The sequence below is a fragment of the Siphateles boraxobius genome, unplaced genomic scaffold, assembly GCF_051911475.1.
Source record: "Siphateles boraxobius isolate OS27281-9 unplaced genomic scaffold, OSU_SipBor_1 12, whole genome shotgun sequence".
NCBI classification, from domain to species: domain Eukaryota; kingdom Metazoa; phylum Chordata; class Actinopteri; order Cypriniformes; family Leuciscidae; genus Siphateles; species Siphateles boraxobius.
The window spans coordinates 4,051,879-4,077,048 of NW_027508722.1; the positions used below are offsets into that span (position 1 = coordinate 4,051,879).

General features: G+C 37.7%; 1 protein-coding gene across 20 annotated transcripts in view; it reads left to right on the forward strand.

Annotated features, from left to right (window-relative positions):
• The window catches only part of plecb (plectin b), a 156,063-nt gene that overhangs the window by 68,623 nt on the left and 62,270 nt on the right, over positions 1-25,170 (forward strand). For 8 of the 20 annotated variants that reach the window (XM_077206459.1, XM_077206496.1, XM_077206478.1 and 5 more), the window contains exon 1: positions 5,695-9,891. The exons of 8 other annotated variants lie outside the window; for them this stretch is intronic. In XM_077206459.1, coding sequence (XP_077062574.1) covers positions 6,288-9,891 — 3,604 coding nt within the window. In that variant the 5' untranslated portion in view covers positions 5,695-6,287. Of the gene's footprint in view, positions 1-5,694; positions 9,892-15,823; positions 15,992-25,170 lie in introns of those variants that run through there. 4 more of the 20 variants (XM_077206614.1, XM_077206630.1, XM_077206638.1 and 1 more) reach the window with 2 other exon arrangements.

A 25,170-nucleotide genomic window follows, 5' to 3' on the forward strand; every position in this document is an offset into this window, starting at 1 on the left:
TAAAGCTGGATCTTTGCCTGTCCCACACTAATCTGACTCTTGAACGCCGATTCCTCTCCTACTGTGCTCCCAAAGGGGCAGCTGGGAAATCAGGGCTGTTTCAGATTCCCAACAACCTCAATTGGGAGTTTTTCCTCTGAAGCTGTTTACTGCTCACAAAGCATTCCTTCGTTTCACTTCCACGCTATCATGTTCCAACTCCAAACCTGTGTTTCATTAGTAGATATGTAACAGAGGATTAGATTGTTGAAAATGTGGACTACAACAGAAAATACATCGGTTTTGACATTATCCTAGTTTGAGTCAAAAGATCGGTTGGGGTTTTTATTCCCGCCACCTTCCACTGCACGTTTAGCAGCGTTCAGGACGTGCGCTGAAGCTTTGGGTGTTGGCCAGAAGGTTGACTGTGCTCAGTGAGGGCTAATCTGAGACAGTGTGTTTCTTTCCACTTAGGAAATGGACAAGAAGGAGTGATACATGACTCATGCCGTGGAGAACACAAGGGAGACTTGTCATATTTGCCATGTTACATAATTTTACTACTTTTCCATAGACCCGTGTAGCCAAAGAGCAAAAGACTTGCACTGCTTTAGACGTCAGAGCTGTTCTGAATGTGCACCTCACTTAAATGTGAAGACATTTTAAAGATCGTATCCACAAAAAGTAGATCTGAGAATTGTTGTAACTTTTCATTAGTCATTCCTAAAACAATGTGGCTCTGTTTGAGAAAACGAGGAATACGTTTGGAGAAGATAACTGTTAAGCAGTAATCTAACCTGTCTATTTCTCATTCATTCAGGTAAAAACTGCTGGTTTTACGAACCTTAGGTCCCAACACTAGTTGCTTGTAGCTGCCAGAATCAAATCCAAGAGTGTTTGTGGCTTTCAGTGCCGCCATTGGCCTGAGCAGTCCATTATGTTTCAAAGACAGACATAGTGGCTGGTTTACATGTTGAGCACTATCAAATCAATTTTATTGATTGATATCAATTATTTATAAAGCACAATCATAACAACAGTAGTTGAACACTGTGCTGTACAAAACCTTGCTAAAAAGACAGAAAATTAAATATAAACAGTTTTTGACCGCAATGAAATTAGGAGCAGGAGAGTATCAAACTACTTCTTAACACTACTGTTACTTTAGCTCATAGCTCATTGTGGGGTGAAATATATTCCGGACAATTCTTGACCGTTTTTAGCTGGTTTTGTGGGGTTGTTTTCACAAGTTAAGTCATTAACATAAAATTTTCTTTTCGCGACTCTACAGAGTACAAGCTGTTTCGAGAATTTGTGGATGGAACAAAATGTCTTTGGGAGAAAAACTACTTTGCAACTGAAAAATTTGCCAGCATCTCAGAAATATTTATGAGCTGCATATATTGGAAACAGCTCTTTGGCTTGGACCAGGCTTTGCAGGAAAAGCCTCTCTTTACTCTCTTTTACATGCTGGTGAAATTAGTTGGTCTTTTGTTATAGCTTTTTTACACTTTTTGTGAAGTCACGGTTAAACTGTGCTGTGTCATTGGTGAGATGATGAGATTGGTTGTTTTGAGTGTTGCAAATGGGAGTATAAGTACAACAGGAAATTAATAGACGGTATGATAAGAAATGCTTGACCTCAGCTGTGTTAATGGGTTGGAGATTGTTGAACATAGACACATTTGGGGCAATTTTTCCAAACGCTGTAATGGTGTTTACTTCCTCAAGATCATATGATAAGCTTCAGAACCACATTGCAGTTATTGAACCAGACGCAATAAGATTCCAGCAAACAATTTGTCTGTCCTCACCAGATGCAATGCGACAGAGACATGACAAAATCAATCCAAAATCACAGCCAATCAGAATAATGTGTGGGCGGAGCTCTCTCTGCAAGCGCACTGCACTCGCAACAAAATGGATAAGTACTTAATCCAACAAATACATAATATACCATTGTCATATGATTCAAAATACATACTGAGTGACTGAAACAATCTTTGTCATAGAATACACTTGTTTATTTGTGTCACAGTTTAAACTTTCTTGGTTCCTTTAATTTATTTTAAAGTTGAATTATCCATTGCCGCTTTAGGTACAGCTATAAAGGTCACTCAAAATGATATTGAAACTCGGATTAAAAGGTATAGACAACTGATTATCATGGAAAAGAAACCCTTTATCGAGTGCCATGGCATCACATCACGTCTGGTCAGGACATGGTGTTAGGATCACATCTGACCTCTCCAGGTGTATCAGAATCCTTGATTCCCTCCATATAAGGTTCCTGATCAGCTGAGAACAGCAGGAGATTGAGTTTCCTCTGGGTTGTGAACAGGTGCTGAAGGTTAGAGGTGACACCATGTCTTCTGACGGGATAGTCCGCACTGGTGTCGGCACTTTTTCACTTGGGACAGCTGAATCCCTGTCCCCAACTCCACTTACATTACTAGCGAGTCTGAACTTTTAAAAGTCTGAATATATTATCTGCTTCCTAATTATAATGTCTCTAACTTAAAGGGATAGTTCACCCAAAAATAAAAATTGTCAACATTTACATGTTGTTTTAAACCTGTAGGAGTTTCTTCTGTTGAACGCAAACAAAGATATTTTGAATAATGTGGGTATACAAAAAGTCAATGGGGACCAGCAAATGTTTAGTTGCCAACATTCTTCAAAATATTTTCTTTTAAATTCCACAGAACTAAGGAACTCCGGTTTAGAACAACTTAAGGGTGAGTAAAAGATGACAGAATGTATTTTTGGGTGAACTAACCCTTCAATACATTTGATTGAAGGATGATCTAGATGTTTTATTTTATCATCACATTTTTTAAAGCTTTTTTTCAAAGTTTTAACTTGTTTTTAACTTGTTTTAGAGACTAAATGAAAAAGAAAAAAGGTTGTTTACTTCAATATTAGCTGATATGTGGTTGGATAGTGTAGTGTGTACTTTAGAGAGGCTGTAAATAATTGGTGTGTGTGTTCTTTGTTCTCAGATTGATTTGCATTCTACATCATTATTGCAAATCATATTCAACTGTTGATTCAGCAGATCTGAAGAGTATTCATTTTAGATTCTTCTGAAGATGAGCTGGATATAAATTATAGGCATCCATGCAACAAAGACGAGGCTTCCGAAGCCCTGAAGTGACTGACAAATTCTCATGTGGCACTCATCTGTTTTATGCATCTTCCAGTCATATCTGATTTAATTCACGTCTCATCAGAATTTGCATCTCTTTTAGGACTGTAAGTGAATTGGAAGAAGTCGTTGGAAAGTTGGAAATGAAATTTAATATGAGTATTTAAAAAAAAAAGTCTAAATGTCTTTAATTATATCCCAGCTGACAGGTCTCTGTTGCCTCGGACACATGCAAAACTGACTTCTGGGGCATGTCGACCTTTGTCAGCAGGCTGAGGGAGGAAGGCACGTGTTTCTGAGTCCTAGTGAACACTTTACAGTGGGAAGAGAGCCAGATAATGTCTATTCTGGGCAAACTGGGATCACTCACAAAGAGTTGAAGTGATCCAAATTGAGAGCTGGATTCTTCAATAAATTATATTAGGTGACCTCGAATTCTTTGTCCCGCTTCTTTATCGCTTATCTTCATTTCATTTACAATACCCGTTTTTTCTAAACTGTTACACATTTTGAAATCAGTCACATGTGAATGTGAGCTCTAAGCACCTCTAATGACTCACATGGGAATAATTGAGGAACAAATAATGATCAGTGAATCATCACTGCATATTCAGTATGAAGAAATTTTACTTCTGGAGGATCTTATTCTTTAATCAGAGTAGAGGTTATGGTTAATATGTTTGTGTGTATTTACTAACTCTCACTGATTACCCAAAGATTGATTAATAATAGTCTTCAACAAATGAAGCGTTTCAAACTAACTTTTCTGTCCAACTGGAAAGAAGTTCTGAAATGTATACAATTTTGTGTTGTTGTAAAATGGAGTACATCTTTCATTTCATAGCTTCAATTGTTTAAAACCATTAATGTTTTTGCTGAGCCCAGTCAGAACCTGTCTGACTGTTTTTGACAAACAACCAAGCAAGTTTATTGCTCTTTCTAGGTCTGTTTTTTTCCATGTCTAAGAATATGTTAAAAATATTATTAGCTATTAGTTAATTACATTTTAAATAACATACTACTGTTAAATTGTTTGGCGTCGGTAAGATTTAAACTATTTTTTCTTTTTACATTTTTTTTAAAGAAGTCTCTTCTGCTCACCAAGGCTGCATTTATTTGATCCAAACATTACAGTAAAAAACAGTAATATTGTAAAATACAATTAAAATGTTAAATAAATATGAATTTAAATTAATGTTTTAAAACTTCAATAGAGCAAAACATTTTTTAAAGAAATCTTTTTTTGTATTATAAATGACTTTTACTTGATCGATTTATTGCATCTTTACTTAATAGAATTATTAATTTCTTTATACAAGTAAATTCTTCATACACAGCTTAATAGCCAATGACTTTAATGAGTGCATATTAATCACATCATATGCACTGCCTATTCCCAGACTGCGTTCATCTGTGCTGATTATGACAGAGAGGTTGTTCTTGGTTAAGAGTGCTGTGATGTCCCGCACAGCTGCCCACAAGTTATTTTCATGGCGTTGGAGCGACGTGAAAGAGGATATTTGAGTTTCCCGGAACTGACACACTGTCTGACTGTTTCCATGGCGATTAAAACAAAAACATTTTCCGTTTGAGGCATGGCATATCCCTACCATTTATTCCAACCAGATATACTCAGAAAACTGGTAATTGCTGTGGTCATTAAGAAGCATATTCAGTTTTTCCAGAAGGCATTAGAGACAATCAGTGCAACTGTACACTCTCACTGCTTCTGCTTTCTGTATCTGTCTGTGTCTATCCCTGTCCTACTCCCTCAAAATCAGACACCATGTTCATGGTTCCTTTGAAAGGTTAGCAGCAAAGCATGAATCTTTATTTAGTAGACTCTCTCATAGGAAACTCAAATTCAACAGCTATATTGAGATTGAGATATATAGAGCCCTAGATGAATTCTTCATCCGTTCTTTCAAACTGTTGCATCACATCATTGTACTGCCAACAGTGCTTGTAAAAACGTGCTTGGTCTAATGCTACAGTCTTTTATCATCTTTTAACTGCATAATTAAAGATGGATTTTCTGTATAGAAATATACAAATTTATCAGTATGCAAAACATTATCCAGTTACTCATTTGAAATTAGCTTCACAGTAACATGTGTTCTTCTGCCTGCTTATTTTTTCTGCATGTGATTGGGCTTATTATAATGTGCTTTTTGTGTGTTTTTAAACGTGAGTCCCTGCTCTCTCATACTTTGTTCCTGTGAGGTATCTGCACTGATTCATCAGTTAAGTCAGCCATTCATGTTCAAATGTTCTTTGTCAACCTATTAATCACAAAACCAAAGTTCTAGCTGTAAGGCATTTTCTGGGGAATTCAAGTGTCTCTAGGGAAAAAGGAGTGTCCCGTCACACGATCTGAAGTGTGTAAACCGTGGTTGCCTAAGGTAGGTGTTAGCAACCTGTATCTTTCACCTATTGGATGACTTACTTCAAGGGTGTCTCCTTTTCTCAATCCTAGCTTTTCATTGACCAATCTACGCTCTGAGATGGTCCAACATACCCCGGGGGTGTGTAACATGTGCTGTGTACTCTGGGTGGTTCCTAGACAGTGTAGCACATATGCCTCAATGAGACATAGGTGTGCTGAACGAGCACTTCTTCTTTTCTTCCATTTTTAGAGTTCTATTTTTGCTTCCTACACTTTTGGCAATTATCTTTGCAAGTGTTTACATCAAGCCATTCACAACTGTTAATAGTCTGCAGACCAGGCAGTTTGATTTTAGCAGTCTCTTCCTTGCTCGAGCGAGGTAGGAGGGGCCGACTGGATCATAGTACTCTCTCTCTCTCTCTTTCTCTTTTACACACACCCCCTCTCATTGCAGCTCTGCCAGTTTGGACTATGCTCACTTCTAAGGAAGGCTGAGTGAAGGAGAGAACAGTTTTCCTTTTCTAAGTTTTTCCTTTGCCTCTGAGAAAGTTTGAGAAGAAAGAAGAAACCCTTTTGATGAGGAAGGAAGTTAGCTAAACAACAACAACGGACAAACAGGTTGTAATTATTTTTAGCGTCTTTTTTGATTGAATTGGCAGCACGTGGCAGCAGGCTCTGCCACAGGACCCTGGAGAGTGAGGTCATTCAGTGATTTGTTCTTCTTTGGCAAAGCTGTTCCTGTTTACTCAGACGCTGCAAGACTAAGGAAGCACAATGGTTGCTGGAATGGTAATGCCTCTTGACAACCTGAAGGCCATCTATGAGCGTCTGTTTCGGGATGGCGTCATGGTGGCGAAGAAAGACAAGCGCCCTCAGACCATGCACCCTGAGATTCCTGGTGTGGGAAACCTGCAGGTGCTAAGAGCCATGGGCTCGCTGAAATCCAGGGGATATGTAAGGGAGACCTTTACGTGGAAGCATTTCTACTGGTACCTTACTAATACAGGGATTGTATACTTGCGCGATTACCTACATCTGCCTCCAGAAATTGTGCCTACTCCTCTACAGAGAGTACGACGGCCAGCTGCCACTCTGGCCATCGCCCGCAAGGCAGAAGGGGTTCAATCTGTTGAGGGGCCAACTTCTTATGTTCCCAAACCCGGCAAAATGGGTGCAGAAAAACAAGAGGCTTTGATGGATCGACAGGGGTATCGTCGCAAAACAATGACCATGGATGAACCTGAAATTACTGAATCCAATGGCAGAACACCAAGATTTAGAGGTCGCCCAATGACTAGCAATCAGATCAAACCCAAAGGATCATGGGAATCCAAAGAGCAGCCAATGCTTTCTGAAACTCGTGATTACACCAAAGAGATGGAACCAAGTGCTAGGAGGAAGGTTGCTATGCATTCAGTCTCTAATATGCCTTCTAATGAAACTCGCCATGCTAAGCCAGTTGAACAGGAAAAGATGGTGGAATGCACCAAGACAGGATTCGTTCAGAAACCGCGAAAGGCTAATTTGAGCCCAGATTCGTCAACACTGGGGGGAACAGCAGTGGAATCCTCTTTGATTTCTGTCCATACTGAAGTAGCCAATGAAAAGCCAAAAGAAGTGCCTACCAAAGTCTCTCATGAAACAACATCCACAGCAACTGATAATAGCAAAACCGCCTGGGATGCTCGTCGTCCTACTCCCTCAAAACCGAAGGTGGAGAAAACACAGAAAACCCTTGTGATGAAAAATATGCAGGATGTGTCAACTGTTTCATCAACAGAGGGAACAATTTCAGTTGAATCCTCTGTGTTTTCTGTCCATACTGAAGCAGTCAAAGAAAAGCCCAAGGAAGAGGTGTTTATCAAGGTCTCTAAGAAAACCACACCCACAGTAGCAGATAATAGCAAAATGGCTAAAGATGCTCTTCATCCTATTACCTCAGAACCAAATGTGGAGAAAACACTGGTAAAAAAAAATGTACAGGATGTGTCAACTGTTTCATCTACAGTGAAGTCCTCTGTGCTTTCTGTTTCTACTGAAACAGTCAAAGAAATAGCAAAGGAAGAAGTCTGTGTCATTGTCTCACAGGAAACCACATTCAAAGGTGATAACAAAATAGAGAAGGATGCTCCTGGTCCTACTCTCTCAAAACCGAAAGTGGAGAAAACCGAGAAAACCTTTGTGACCAAAAATGTGCAAGATGGCACGATTGTTTCAACAGCAGTTGAGACAATTACAGTGAAATCCTCTGTGTATTCAGTTTCTAATGAAACAGTCAAAGAAAAGCCCAAGGAAGAACTATCCGTCAGTGTCTCTCAAGACACCACATCCAAAGGTGATAGCAAAGAGGAAAAGAATGCTCCACATCAAACTCCATCAAAACCAAAACTAGAGAAAAAGCAGAAAGCCACAAAGACTAAAAATTTGCAGGATATGTCAACTATTTCATCAACAGTGGAAACAACAGCAGTGGACTCCTCTGTATTTTCTGTCGCTGATGAAGCGGTTAACGACAAGCCCAAAAAAGAGGCATTTATAAAGGTCCCTCAAGAAACCACATGTACAGTAACTGACAATATCAAAGTGGCTAAGGATGATCCTTGTCCTACTCCATCAAAATCAAAAGTGGAGAAAACAAAGAAATCCAAAAAGACCAAAAATGTGCAGGATATACCAACCATGATGTCAACAGTGGAGGCAGCAGCAGTGGAATCCTCTACATGTTCTGTCTGTACTGAAGCAGTCAACAAAGAGCCTAAACAAGAAGTGTGCTTTAATATTTCTCATGAAACCACATCCACAATTGGTAGGAAAATGGATAAGGATGCTCCTGGTCCTACTCCATCAAAACCAAAAGTGGAGAAAACGCAGAAAACCATGAGTGCAAAAAATTTGCAAGAACAACCAATCAAGAACGAAAAAGCAGATGAGACCTCCATTGCACCACATCATGTGCCTGGTGCCAATGTAGATGAGGTGAAGTCAAATACCTCTGTTAGCTCTCAGGTGCCTGTCAAATCTCTAGAATCAGCAATGCCACTTCTGCCGAAGAAAGAAGAAAAGTCGGCAATACAAATTGCTGAAAAGAAATCAGAGATTAAACTACCACTGCATACTTTTGAGCTTTCTGTAGAGGAGAGTGTCAGTAAGTCAGCCGTCACGGCAGTGCCACCCACAGCATCTAGTACTGTTCAAATGACTGACAACCAAAAGAGAGTACTTGTTTCCCAAAAAACAAAGGAAACCCAAGATGCATCTAAACATGACAACACTAGTCCTTTAAAAGTTCATGAAAAGGTTGAGATTCCTTATGCTATTTCTACTGCTGAGGTTAAGGGAGAGGTTAAAGGTCACAAACCTGATCTCAGCCCTAAATCGCAGTCCCTATCTAAAGGTGCTGAAGTGAAGATTACCACAGCTGTCTTCAGCAAGACTTCAGAAGTAGTTGTGCAAACTTTGAAATCAAACTTAGAGACACCAAAACATATTGATTCTGTTCAACAAAATTCATCACCAGCAAAACAGACTGAGAAACCTGCAGTCAAAGAAGAGGTCAAAGTTGCAAAAGACAGGGATACAGAGGATGCCTTAAAGCCTTTAAAAGGAAAGAAGAAAAAACAGAAATCTTCCAACAAAACTCCTGCTGTAAAACAGGTCCCTCTTCCTATAGCTGAGACAAAAGTGACAGAGGTAAAGACAACAGCCCAGGATGCAGATCAGGTTGAGGGTCCTGAGCAAGTTGCAACAAATGACTCTGCAAAGACATCCCCTGAAGGAATGCACGATGTGGAGAGCATACAGCCAACAGCTGTACAGAATGAGGCCCCGGTACACAAAGGGGAGGTGGAGCCTGCTCAGCCCTTGGCTGAAAAACGGGAGGTTCTGAGTGGAAAAACATCCTCCTCGCAGAGACAGTGGGAAGCACCGGCAACTTCAGCGTCAGCAGCCTCGGCCCAGCTCACCCCCCTCCCTAAACAAGGGGAACCTCCCAGCGTTGCACAACACACGGCTGCTCCTGACACACAGCAGAGCTCAGAGAAGCAGATCAGGTTTTTGGCTAGCAAGGCCCCTACACAGCCTGTCATCACTGGACCCCTTCCTGCCAACGAGATCACCTGCGACGTGCAAAAGCAGTCCACAGACGACGCCATGCGGAAGAAGATTGTTGTGGTCGAGGAAGTGATTGAAGTGCAACAGATTACCAGTCCTGTTGCAGGACAACCTGCTAAACCCTCACTGACAGAGGTTGAAGGAGATGATCTGGACTATGATGTCTTGGAAGAACTGGCCATAGAGCGTGGTCTCCTGCCGGATGAAGAGACTTGGGATCATTCACTACAAGAGCCAGAAGGCAAAACCTTCCCCAAATTCATTGAAGGTATGAGTCCTTTTTTCAGTTATATCACTCTATATTTCATATGTGCTTTGATGTCAGTAGCAGTGCTCCGGTTTCCATTAGTATTTGCTGTGTGGGAGGTTCAAGGTGACTGTTAGTTTCGGAATAGTTGTGCTGTTATTAGACAGTTGGGCATGCTTTTCTAGTGTGGTGTGTAACTTTATATGCATGCTATTTGAGTGAATGATGCCTGAGCGTTATATGAATTGAATAAAACAAAAGTACAGTTATAGGTTTTCAAGATTTGTGCAGAGAAGCTTATACTTCTTCGCAATTTTTTAAAAATATTCTGCAATGCTGGCAGTTTAAAATCAAATTAGCTTGTATAAAGATATGGGCAGTATCAACAACGGTGGAACATCTTTCAAAATGTTTTGCCTATGCAACATTGCACATCTTTTTGTAGCTGTATTTATTCAACCTTCCTAGGTTTATCACTGTTTCTTTCCACAGGCAGAAATCTGGGCATATTTGCATTCAGTTATTTCGAGAAATGAACCTCTCACAGTGATTCACACCACACCCACACTCAAAACATCAAATTATGCATGCAATGTTTTGCAACCACCCTTTTGCTCTGCAACATTTTGGGACTAGCTAGTGATTTTGTTGCAATGTTTTCTTGGAGTAGAAAAAGAGCATTTCTAGAGTCATGAAACAACAAAATCAATGCTGTGTTTAGAGGATCCTGTGTGCCACTCTTGCAGGAAGCACGTGTGTTCGGTTGTTTCCTCTGGATTGTCTCTAGTTTCCAGTTGTCAACTATTAGCTGGAGACTTCTGCTTTGTCGCTTTTTGTATTATGTAATGGGGCATAGCACAGAGTAGAAGGGGTAGTCCATCCCAAATACCACCGTTGTCTTTCTCCCCTATTGCTCTGGAATGTGTGCTGCAGTTGCCTTTGTTTTTGTTGTTCATATAGCTGTGCATTTCAGTTGATGCTTGTACACTTGATGCTTGTACACTTTAAATGCAAAGACATTTAATGGAACCATTGATTTGTTTCATTTTATTTACTGGAACAATCTACTATTGTGGATTTTTTTCCCACAGTAAGTGGTTGAGTTTTGCACAAATTTAATGGGTGTGTTTAGTAGGTGAATCACAGAGGAAAGATCCGAAAACAATTAGCCTTTTGTTTGAAGGTTTGTGTTAGTCATTTTATCATGACCGGTCTTTTAGGAATCCACAGTTTCTGAATTCCAACCAAACACAATTGGATTTGAAAAAGAAAAAGCATTTATACAATATTATGCTCAGACTGAATAACTGAAGTCAGATGTGCTTGAGGTTACATGAGAGATCTCTGTAATTTTATGCTGCCCCCTACTGTATCTCTAAAGACATGTCTATAGAAAATAACCTCTTCCTCACTTCAGATGAAACTCTTCAACAGGAGCTCAGTCACTTTGTTGTTTAGTGAATTTTAGCCTACAGCTAGTACAGAAAGTATTCATTGTGCCTAGCACCTTTTTGTTCTCCGGTAATGGTCTAGAAGCAATCATTTATTCATTAGCAATCCTTGAGTTATACGCTGGACATGTATGAACAGAAGATTGAGACTGTTCTCTGTTCAAGCAGAAATGTATTGTGCAAGTTTGTATTTCTGTCCGCCTCCACCATGAATTCCTGCATGTTTGTGATGTTGTGACAGGCGCTCCGATGTTCTCAATGCCATGTGATAGTGGTGCAGTCCATGAGTCATCCAGTGAATTCAGAGAGCCAAATGAATCTGACCTTTAAGAAGTCTTATCAGACACATTCTGTCTGTTGTTGTGATATCCATAACTGGCCCTTCGCCTCTTGTGAGACCTTTTGTAGGGATGAGTCCATGTTCTGGGTATAGAGGAAAATCAGGCTACTTGCCATACTTTTTACTCCATTGATTATTTTCTCAGTTTATGGTTATTTTTTAAAATAAAATTTCTGTCAATAGTGAGCATACCGTCCTACTTAACCCGTTTAACATCTTAAAAGTTCTACAGTAACAGCTTTTTAAAAAATATGATATTGGAATTTTGTATGTACAGTATAAGGCATATGTCTATAAAATATTTAAACTATCTGGTTAACATGTAACATCCAATGCTAAAGATTACACACAATCTTATTCATATTGGTTGTCTTTATAAATACAATATTATTCATTGTTAATTCATAATAATTCGTTACATTTATATAGCGCTTTTCTGGGTACTCAAAGCGCTTTACGTGGAAGGGGGAATCTCCTCAACCACCACCAATAATCTATTAGAAAGTTAAAGTAAGTTACTCTTAACGTTAAAAAGTATATTTGTAGAAATTATATTAATGTTAAATGTATTACTCATGAATTGGATTTGAACACATAATATTATATTTCCTGATAGTTTCCTCATGTGAAAACTAGCTGCACACTCCTCTACATCGGCTTGTTTGTTTAATATTTTGTTACACCTGGTAACATTATCACTGTAGTTGTTAACTATGTTAATAATAATGAACCCAATGAACTACATTACAATTTTCTGAATTAGGAAACCTAAGCGAGTGCTCTGATAAAAAGCCTTGTCTTTTGCCTTGACCAGTTTTTCTGAAAAAAAAGTAGCTGTCTCAGATCTCATCATGCCTCAATAAACCACCTGTGCTTCTACTGACAGTAATATATAAAAGATTTATGACGCATTCCTCTGAAATAGCAGTTGTTTCGATGTCAGATGAGTCTTTTCTGTCTACAAGGTTAAAATGTCCCCAGGTGAATCTATAATGACACACAAGAACTCATATTTGAATTCTCTGCCAGGAACTGATTTTTATCGATGCTTTGTCCGTAAAGTAATTTTCTTGTTGTTTCCCTGACTGATACACTGTTTTCAAAGTTAAACAAAACGGATTATTGACAGACTGAAAAAGTATTTTCTTGAATAACATACTGTTTCATTCTTTCAGTTTAAAAAATTCACGTTTAATTCAATGTTACACTTGCCGTTGCTTTGAAACAGTTATCACTCGCCGCCAGTAAATTTCACAAATAATCACCAAGTAAATCCAACACCAAATTTTTTTTTTCAATGTACAACAGGGATCACTGACTTTATGCTACAGACACCTACAGGTGTGGATGCAGCATCAGTGGAAAGCAACTTTGTTTGTGTGTTGATGCAAGTGCAGGATATTTGCAGATGCATTTACATTTCATAATTTTTTTTAAGAGTCTGATAATAAGGTGCTATCTAAATAAAGTATTTAATTGGTCATTAGATCTCTGACCTGCCCTATGAGGAATAAAACTTTAAGGCTTCTGATGTGAGTACTCTTCATGTGAGTGTACATCCGTTTAAATATATTTGTCAAAAAAGGTGACACACTCATATTTAGACCTTTTTGTAATATATTAAACGCCTCAGTGGAATCAGACTGGGACTGATTACTAGATTTGCTCAGTCAGTGATTATCTCATTTTACAAATAGTTCCCATGCAAAGTCCTGCAATTTAGATGTCTTCAAATACTGTATTTAATCACGGCCATAAGGACTTTAAACATGAAAATGAAATCAACACTCCGTCAACGCCATAATTCACAATGCCATATGCTAATTTCAGTGGATTGTTGTGTAAAACTATGCTATATTTAGCATACGTCTGGCTTCATGGGTGGTCTCGAAAGACTCATGATATAGCACTAGAGAGAGGCTGAGATTTCCAGTCATGCCAGGCTTCCCATTACCACATTCCATATTTCAATGGAAAAATAAAAACCCTGGCACTCGTTTGCTTTGGAAGGTCTCTGGGTTTGAAAATGTTAAGTCCAGCATTGTGCAATATATTCCAGAAGGAATGGAGTTGTTAGGTCTATAGAAATGGGTATTATTTTATTTTAATTTATTTACTTTTTCTTTGTATTTGGTAGATGCTTTTGTCTGAAGAGACTTACATTACATTGCATTTAAGGTATGCAAGGTATTATGGAAATACAAGAATATACTTAAGTGTAAATTAATGTATTTTTTTCCTGAAACTTAATTGCATGTTATTTACAATCAAATGAAAATGTATTGTATCTATTAAATGCAATTAGGTAAATTTGGCCCACTTACAGTAAGTAGGACTTAAGTATATATTTTTATGTGCTTAGTGAACTAAAATATTCTTTAATGTAATTTCTATTGGAAATCTTAATTGACTTGCCTGGTTAAATAAAGGCTATATTTCCCATTTAAATATATTTGTAATTACACATTTGTAAAGCAGTACATTAAATAAGTATATTTAAAATATATTTGAACATTAAATGTAATATTGAATAACACCACAGTTTATAATTATAATCAAGTACTTTACTTGTGCTTTAGTATGTTAGTAACATCCAAACAGGTATACTTTATTAAAGCACAATTACTAAACATAATAATGATTTAAAAGTGTACTTAAATGTAGGCCTGTGTTGAAAAAATCGATTCACCAATTCTGAATCGATTTTGATATTAATTTCTAAAGATCGATCTGTAACTCAGAGGATCGATTTAATAATAGGCTTACATTTTCCCCGTGAACTTTAACTTGCCGTGACTGGGAGATCCCTGTATGCGCATTGAAAGGCTTTCACTCAGCGCGCACATTGTTACGACAACGGGCTTTGAGTGAGTCATTAAACCGTTCATTCAACGAACACGTTCAAAAAAGCTGCTTCATTAAAAGAGATGTAATGAAACAATGTATTAATTATTTTTACCTTTGAGTTCCACTTTTCAAGGCTCAGCTGAGCAGCAATGCGTCGCATGGGTAACGCTGAAGCCGATGCTTCACTTATTAGAGACCAATAATGCATTGATTCAATGCGTGACTCGCTGATTTTATTTTCCCGCGGCTTCCTCGCGCTGTGGAATGCTGACCAGCGCTGCTGCTGACACGCATTAATGGTAAATACCCGTGACGTGAAAGTTAGAAGGATGATACAACAAATATTTCGCTTTCCTTTGACACGGAAATACGAATTTTCACGAATACACATGACTTCAAAGACAGACGCAGGTAATCGCACGCGCTCTGCCGATCTCTCTCATTCACTGTCTGTGCAAAGCCTCTGTAGGCTACACATCACCACGATAAACAGTCTTGTTTGTTATCATTATGAACTTGTTTAACATTCAATACACATGCATGAAGTTCAAAACAAGAAGGGTATAGCCTTATAAAAAAACGTGAATATCGCGGTTGCTGCGGTTACTTGCAATCCTCTGCGGTTGACTTGTCAGTAGCGCGGTACTACAAAATTGCGGTAGCCTAATCGCGATAGCCCTAGTAGCCTACTGCTGCTGAAATACCTGTGCGTCCTCTGTCGTCTACACCAGTGCAAGTTTGAGAAAGCAGTTGTATCAACACTCTGGATGGGGGATTGTACTTTACAACCATCAATACTCCATTAATTTGCAGTTAAATGTCTATAATAATAGTATCAATATGTTGCATAACTAGTCCTGTAATTCAGGTAACAGCTGGAAAAAATGCTTTTTTCTAAAACACTTATCTAAATCTCGAAGATCGGATCAGATCGGATCGAATCGAATAATGATAATCGATTCAAGATCTTGAGAATCGGAATCGAATCGATTCTTGAAATTTGAATCAAAACCCAGCCCTACTTAAATGTGTTAAGAAACAGTCGTGTTTTGAAACTGGTGTCTTGGTGTGTGACAGCAGTAGTGAAGGTAAAGCTAGACTGTGATGCAATATCATGGAATAACTCTTATCATCATCCAGGAACAAGCTGGCCACCGCGGGTTTCATCAGTTTCTAACTGTGCCAGTGTGAGCAACTTGTCCGGCATGATATTTATTTATATCCACAGTGAGCACTTATACCCTGCCCCACTCACAGCGCCCCACTCGCCCCCCACCCCGACCCCCTCAGCCTCCGCCCACCTAATTGCAAAGCCACCGGGAGCAGGGCTGACATATCCCAACAGCAGGCATGGCCCGTCAAAAATAAGAAAGGCACAGTGCCGGCCAAACAAACGGAGACTCTTTTCTTTGACTTTATTGGCACGCTCTTGCTCTGGTTGTCTACCGTTGCTGCTCCAGAAACTTCATGAAGATCATACCTGGTAGGTCAGATGATCAAGATTGTGTGTCTTTTTCTATATGTTTGGTCGATGTGTGAGAGGAAACGTTCTGTGTTGACATACGCAGATGCTTCCTCTAAATTCTATTCCATATTTAAAACAACTCTCACACTCCAGTTATCCGTGATGCGTTTCGTTTTTTTCGTGCCACACTGGATGCGGTGTGAGCGCTCTCATCTTCCTCCAGCTTACCTGGTTAGCGTTCGCCAGGTCAGTCGGACGGTCAAAGCTGCAGGGCGGGTAGAAAAACAGGTCGTTTGATTTCAGAAGGAAATGCTCTGTGTCTACATGGGAATGCGAGGTGTCCCATATATGTGCTATTTTTGAGAGCTGTAAAAAAGCTTCCACCTGTTTTGCAGTCTTGAAGCAGACTTCTCCCACGCGGTAATAATAGAGTCTGATACAGCGGAAATGTAGAGGAACTCCAACGTTTCTTTGGTCTCAAAACATAATAGTTAATAGTAAAGAATTGTTCGATCAATGTGTTTAGCTTTGTGGCCAGCATGTATGACATGACTTGTTTGTAAACACAAAAACAAAAGTGTGTATGTTAATGGAATTACTATGGAATTGCTTTCCATTGTAACTGCATCAATCAACAGCATACAAGTGTTATTTTAGTATTATTTATTTGCTATTATGTACTAATATTTTTGGTAACACTTTATTTCGATGGTCCGCTTTAGACTAATTACTATAACTTAACTACATGTACAACTACCAACCATTAGAGTATTAATAGACTGTCTGCTTAATATCGGCACACACTTTATTTTGATGCTCCCCAACAGACATTCAACTGACTATAAGTAACTTTGCAAGTACATGTCATCTTATTCTACTAACCCGAACACTAATGTAACAGTCCACTAATACTCTGAGTATAGTAGAATCAAATGTTTAAAGTGGACCATCAAAATAGTGTAACCATATTTTTATATCTTTCAGTTTTCATTTTAAATTTAGGTTTAGTTATTTTATTTGCTTTTGTCATTTTTGTGTTTTTATTTCTGCTTACACTAAAAAATGCTGGTTTGTTTCAACCCATTTTTGAATCAAATATGGACAAACCCAAGTGTTGGGTTTAAAAAAAAATTTATTAAAAAATTTAAACCAATGATTGGGTTTGTCCATATTTGACCCAAACATGTGTTGAAACAACCCAGCATTTTTTAAAGTGTAGCTGTCATTTTGGGCATCAAGTTAAAATTTTTCATTAAACTGTTTTTAAAAGTTACAGTTTTCCATGTATTATTTATAATTAATTTTATATCAGCTTTATTTCAATTAAGAAACTTAATTGAACTCTGTATAACAGCTGCTGTCAGTAGACCTTAAAATCAACATCATTTAAAACGTTACATACCCGAATGGATCCAAATGGCTAGAGGGGGTGAAAAATAAATAATTGGTGATGTCAACAAAACGGCACAGTTGTTTAAGCGATGGAGTTGGATTACAGGACTGATTTTTAAATCGCATTCACTGATGAATTGTTCAAAATAAGACCAGAAACATGCGTTAAAGGGTTAATTACTCAAAAATGTTTAACTCTGTCATTAATTACTCACCCTTATGTAGTTCCAAACCCATAAGACTTTCGTTCATCTTTATCACAAATAAAGATATTTTTGATGAAATCTGAGATTTCTGTCCCTCCATTGACAGCTCCACAACTACCACCTTGATGCTTAAAAAAGTTAAGCAGTTTCAGTTGAGCTTCTCTGATCAATGTTGATATGTGAATAAAAGACTCGATCGTGTCTCTTCCAAAGCGCTCAATTCATATGGATTAGTTTTACGATCTCTTTATGAACTTTTTGAAGCGTCAAAGTGGTAGTTGTGTAGCTGTCAATGGAGGGACAGAAATCTCTCAGATTTCATCAAAAGATCTTCATTTGTGTTCTGAAGATGAACTAAAGTCTCACGGGTTTGGAACGACATTAATGACTTTGGGTGAACTATCCCTTTAAGAAAATATATAGAGTCTGTTTTCATTTTGACTTTTAATTTAGACTGAAGCTGGATTAGTTATGAATATTTGTGTTTTTAAATTGCCAGTTGGTTAGTTGTTCTAAAGTGCTAACGACTGCATTCTTCCCTCATTGCCTTTGGGTTGTATCGTTACCGTTGGATTGATGCAATTCTTTAACTAGTTTGTCCTGAGAGTCTGGTTGTGTCCTCTGATTTCAAACTCTACAGGTTCTGCAAAACCTGGTGTCGTGTTAAATGTTCAAACAAAACCGGTTTACCAACATTTCAGTCTAACATAAACTCTAATTTGATTTGATTTTAAATAACAAAAACTCTGATTTGAAAACTGGTTCACAGTTGAAAGACGTCTGTAGTGAGACAGGTAGTGAAGTTTCATCTGCTCCAGGTGTGTTTAAAGACGACATGGGAAGGCCTGTGAGAGAGGATAGAAGGAATGTAGACGAGATAGTATAGTAGAGGAAACTCCCTTCGGAAGGAAGGAAGGAGAAATGACTTACTCAATCCCCTTTGACTCCACGTTTGGCTGAGAGACTGGTGTCTTTTTTTAAATGTCTGGCCCTAACTCCGGAACACACCCCACGTCGCCCCGTTCCCTGCACCTGTTCCCGCTGCCGGCCTCGTCCGGCTTTATCCCAGCCCTAATGCCACTGAGCCCCTCAGAGTCCGCTCTGTCCACACTGGTGCTTTTCCTGCACAGTGTCTCTCACTGCAGTCTGGCGTTTGAGGCAAAGCAGAGGTGAAGGTAAGAGATTTAAATGAGAAGAGCTGGGTTGTCTTGTCTCTTCTTCTCTTGCTCTGCCAGGGCATTGTGGGCAGTCAGATTAACCCTTTAATTCTAGTAATAAAGGGTGTCAGATAATGGGAAAGGGGTGTGGTTATTGGATTCATTTTGCTTTTCTCAAAAGCATGCAGCGTATCATATGGATAGTCATACATTTCTGTTTATAGTGGAGATTCTCACGAAATATTTGTTTCAACGATATCCTTTTTATGCAGGTCTGTAGAGGTTATGAACATTAACTTCAAAACATTCACTGAGGATTTAACTTTTTTTAACATATTTTTCAAAACCTTTTCATACATTTTCAGATTTTTAAAAATTGATTATTAACAGTCATGCACATTTCTCTCATTACCGCAACCCCTTTCACTGTTTGCAACCTAATGTATTTTATTTTATATAGATTTTATTTAAAATGATATATTTTCAAAATAATGTGCAAACCTGAGAGAGCATAATATATAGATGCTGCACGTGCATTTTAATGATTGATTTCAGCGATGATAATAAATACACTTTGTATTTGTATCTATTCTTCATACCAGAATAACAACTGGCCTCATCATATTGAACTAATTTCTTTCCATCTACTAAAAAAAACACAATAAAAACACAATAATACTACATGAAGCAGTGATTGCTGGTCCAAAAAGTTTTTTCTACAAGAAAATAGGAATAAATATTAGAAAAGTCCTCTACACAAATTGCAGGCAACATTAACAGTAGAACGGCCATGAGGGTCATTTTGACCGTTTTGAATTTTATACCTGCAATAACTGTTGAAAAAATAAATAAAATCCTGTTGGTACCTGACTTTTCCTAAAAGTCTGTATTTTCATTTAAAATGTTTTCCATATAAATCACACATAAGGCAAAAAAACAAATGAAATATTTACCTATTTCGGCCGCAGACGGTCATATTGACCGCACTGAATTTCGCGGTATTCTTTTGTTATATTTCTCGCGGTTGACCTTTGTCTCTCTCACTGTCAACAGAATATCTAAATAAGATACTTTTAGTTGTTATTATCTTGTTCTGAGTTATGTTGAATGGATATGAAAATATAGCCTATCTGTTGTGAATATGCGATAATTACGGTAGGCTACTAATGATATTATCGTTTATAAATGTATAATTAAACTTGTTTAAATGTCTTGACTTGGGAAGTATTTATAAAGGTCAAACTTTCTTTCACACCTTCATAACTCTCGTTTGATCAGTTTGTATCTTATCTTTCAGCCTGTAAAAGGCGAGAGGTGTGTTTACAGTTGAAGATTGCTCTGAGAGCTCCCAGGTGTCACATGCATACATGTAGACATATGTTACATAAGTTTATTAAGAAACCGGTCCAAAGTTGTTGCTTTTGAGATCTGCGTTGGAAAATACTGAAATAACACTAGTCAAAGAGTTGGACACTTCTTTGTTAGCAGGGCATGGAGGAGACTTCCAGATGAGAAATCAGTGTTTTCGTATTCCCAGTATTCCCAGTATTCCCAGTGTCTGTAAGTAAGGATCTGTTTTCCAGAATGTGTTGTTGTGACGGAGATGACCTCTGCTAGCGCTTGGCTGCTGTTCTCTGTCACTGACACTCTTCCCCCCCTCCTCCTCCTTCAGGATCTTGTTTGTTTGATCATAAACCTTTTATGGCCAGTATAGCGCAGATCTTATTACAGATTATTACTTCATTGCTTTGTTCATCCTGTGTCCATTGTGCATTCTGTGAGGAGAGAATAAAGTGACGTGTAATATGATTGTGGTTGATTCTGGGGAAGAGTGTGTTTGTGTGTATGAGAGGTTCTGACCTCATTCCAGCCTTTTCTCTGTGAGCTTAACCCTTTATGCATTTATATTTATATTATGCTATTAACCAGACCTGTCATATGGAGGAGAAATGTGCAAACAAACAAACAAACAAACAAACAAACAAACAAACAAACAGAAGCAGTAATGATGCAGGTGCTTGTACAAAATAAATAAAGGATTGCATAAAATAACACTTTATTTATTTATTTTAGGTGCATTAATAATATTTTTTTATAATAATGTGCAGTAATTATGTAGGTGCCAATACAAAATAAATAATTTCATAAAAAATGCAGTTCATTTATTTATTTGTTTGTTTATTTAAGGTACAGTATTATTGCAGGTGCCAATGCAAAATAAAATAAAAAATGCTATATCTATCTATCTATCTATCTATCTATCTATCTATCTATCTATCTATCTATCTATCTATCTATCTATAATCTAATTATCATCTATCTAGCTATCAAATGCAAAGTTCTTTCTGTAGTATTAAATTATTTTATCTGTAGTTTAATTGACTGGTAATAAAAAAACACTAAATACATATTTTCATGTTCTTTAATTGACTAAATGTATAAGCACACAGGAAACAGATACTGTGAAAGTATAACAGCAGGGACTTATGATTGTTTGATAAATCCTGTACTGATGGAATAAATCTGCTCATATTCATTGAAAGAATCGGGGCAAAATTCACAACTTTGAATGGCAAATTACATCAAAACTTTGAATAACAAATGGAAGTCCAGAGGCTCAGATTTTCCATGTGTACAGTGAATAATAAAAAGTACATCAGAAACATTTCTGTATATATTTCCAAGTCAAATTCATTATACTATAGGAGAGCTCCCAGATGTCTTGTGAAAAATGGTCCCATCAGAACGTATAACGGCCGTAATGGCCGCGTTCCAGACGCGCGATGTAAACAGCACATGTGTTTGCATGACTATTGTTCAGGGAGCAGCGGGGCATAAGAGCGTATCCCAGAGCTGTGCTGGGCTTTCAGGACCCGTGAAGGGGCTTTACGCTTGATTTATGATCTTTCATGGACAACAGGGATGCTTTTGCTTTCGTTTGCCCATTACTTTTAGCCCTTCACTCGTAACTCAGATTTCATAACATAGTGTGGTACATCTTAACCGAGTCTCAACCTTAATAATAATTCCTCTCTTCCAAACTCTTCTGCTCACTTCGATGCATTTGTTCATTTTATTAATGTATTCCATCTGTCATAAAAGTTCAGATGTTAATCAGGTGATCGTCTAGCAAGCCCATTACTAATTCGTTAGTGATTGCGAATCAAATAATCATTATGAATTTTAAAGTAAAATATTATAGAGGAAAGTCATATTCATTTATATAGCGCTTTTTACAACACAGCTTGATGGTAATACACAAGTAAAAAATGACATTAGCTGTAATATCAGATGCAAAGATTAGATTAGAGATTATAGTCATTCCAGCCAACGTACTGTTGTTTCACTGTGCAGTGCAGTTTACCAAAATCACATGAACATTTATAAGGACACAGTGAGTAATACAAATATTTCACTGTAAATAAAAACAAAAAAAGTACAAAGCAGCTCTACAGAAGACAGTTGTCATTATTCAGATCAATTTAGTTCAGTGTCAGTGTTACAAAGCTCCTTGAAACGAATTCAATTCAGCAATAAAGCAGCTCTACAGAAGACAACGGTATCATTCAGCTCACTCTTACTCTGAATCAAATCATGTAGTTCAGATTGGATAAGCAGTGTTTGAAGTGTTTTTTAGCACTTTTTAAGAACGGCCTTACAAGGCCTCTTTGAAAATGTCCTGAATCTTTTATATTTGCAAAGTTTCATGGCATTTCTGTTAGTCTGCTAGGCTTTATATAAAGATAGATGAGTCGGGCAGCGATGCCATTGGCTAGCCGAGGCCTTTAGGCTTCATTATTGCCCGTGACTGAGGTCATGGGAAGCGTGGGAAATCATTAAGAGTGACTGCAGGAGACCCGGCGACGTCTCAGGATGTTTTACTCTTTATAGCTGTTGCAGTGATGAAGTGATTTACCAGAGAAGTAATGGAGAACAAGTTCACTCGTTGCACAGCAGGATGTGTGGGGTTGGTAAGTGACTCAAACATGTCTCTCTCAGTCCATCCCTCTCTTCACTGGAGGATTTTCACTTAATCACATCAGTGCGATGTGCTTTTATTCACATCATCGACTGTTATGTGATGCCTGGCTGGTTTAATTATCTCAATCCTGCTGGTGAGATTATAAACCACTTAAATCCCTTCACTTTGGCAGTCTGGTGCCAGTTTGTTGTGCAATGTGATATTTTGTTCTCACGCGGCTCTACCTCAGTACATGCTGAAAAACACACGCTTTCTTTTACTTGTGTGATACATATAATCTAATTCTTGTGAAGTTATTCTAAAAAGAGATTTTATGACCTGATTAATAAGTATTATTTTCACTTAAACAAAGGTGAGTTATGTTCAGAATAGCGTACTACTCTTACTGCACTATTTATAATATATTTGGTACAGAATGCAAAGTCTCCGAATGCAATTAAAAATGCATAATAACTTATTTCTAAAATGCCACTTACATGCAATGTGTTGAGGTTGAAAATGTAGTATTCGGCTGTTTGAATACAACTTAAACTACAATGCATTGAGTACGCAGAAAGCTGATGTTGTATTGCAAATACACTCTTGAAAATAAATGCATGAGTTTAATTTTTATTTTTTTGCAGTGATGCCATAGAATTTTTTTTTTAGAATTTTGATAAACTCTGTCCGTCTTAGCCACTCCCATCCATTCAATCATAGTGATCCACATAGCCCCGCCCTTAACAGACACAGCAGCCAATCGGATGTCAGCAAAACTGAACATGCAAAATGATTGATTTATCAAGTGGGAGGGTGTTTCTGATGGCGGATGAAGAAATAATGGCGGCTCATTTGGTTGAGTTTTGCTGTTTGCTGCAAGTTCTGTCACAATCACGCCTTTTTCACTGATATCTGTCAGGAAGTATAAGCTATGTGTGGTATTTCACAAAAAGGTAAAGCTGAAATACTACACCCCCTTTGTATGCTCAATGAATGTGTTTTCCTCTTGTGAATACTGTGTTTGGTCGCCATCTAGTGTTAAGTATCAGTTGAATACTTCATTGTTATAACTTTGTCACTGAAAGTGTGATTCTAATGGCATAAAACAGGACAAAATGCTTCATTAAAATCACACTCCGTAAGTCTATAAGACGTGTCAGGATAAACAGAGGACGGATTTATTTTGGGTTTAGTGGAAATCTGTGGATGTGTGGCCTATCATGTGTGTCCCTGATAAATAGTGGATTCTGATACACTTATCTTCACATCGCGGATGAGTTTAGTTTCCTTCACTTTTACTGAAGCTAATTCTGAAATGTCCTACTGGCATTTATTATCTCCCTCAAATGCACATTTTATTAGCAACGATAATCAACTGGCATTTAGTGAAATGGAAAAGGTCATAAAAACCGGGATTTTACATAGAAAAGTCCCTCCATTTTCATCTGTTGTTCAGTATCAAGTTTAGATTTTGTTGTAAGCTGCTGGTGTGTGATCGTAGGGGGAATTTAGAAATTGCGTAATCAAGTAGAATGTATTCCTCTCATCTTTTCGTATTTATTCTGGTTTTGTGAAGTAATCATATGTAGTCAGCCCTTCCTTTGAGTGATCCGACTATAAATACAGACATGAGTAAGAGTGTGTTCTTCTGATCTGCTGCCATGGCTACTGTGTGTTTGGTCAGCTCTTCTCAGATGTCTGTGTATCTGCACCATCAGCATCTCAGATGAAAGCAAGTTATTATTATGTCACTAAGGCAATGCTGTCAAAAGCAGAAGTCAATAGTTTTCAGCTGATCTCATTCAGGTCATTGACACGGTGTGTGCGTCATGTTTACCTTTTAAAGATGACACTTCTCTCAGCTGTTCACATATCTGAGCCATTGTACATTTACCTGCCAGGTTTTATGATTATGTCCTAATTATTGGCCAGAAGAGGGAGACATTTATATAATGAAGTCAATTTGAAAACATGATCACAACCCATTTTTACAAGGCCCTTCTGTAGTGTGTTCCGCATATATATATATATATATATATATATATATATATATATATATATATATATATATATATATATATATATATATATATATATATATAATTAATTACCAAGTAATCTAATTTTCCCCTGAAAAGTAAAATAAGGGATTACTCTTAATTTTTCTTTAATTGAATTAGTTACTTCTGATGTAATTGCATTAAATACTGGATAGACTATTGCACAATTCTATAAAAAACAAGTGTATTTAACATCAAAATGTAATGTTAAAATGTATGATTTTAATGTAACCTTCTCCTTTTGCACACTTTTGTCAGTTCAAGAATAATTTATGCAGCTGTATTGTCTATTTAAAAGAACAGTTTCATGTGTGTCTGTAACGTGGATGCTGCAGACAAAAGAGGCGTTGGATCCCAGTGCAGTGAACATTTATTAACACAAGACAACAGCAGTAAATTCAGTCACGAGAGAACCGAAAGC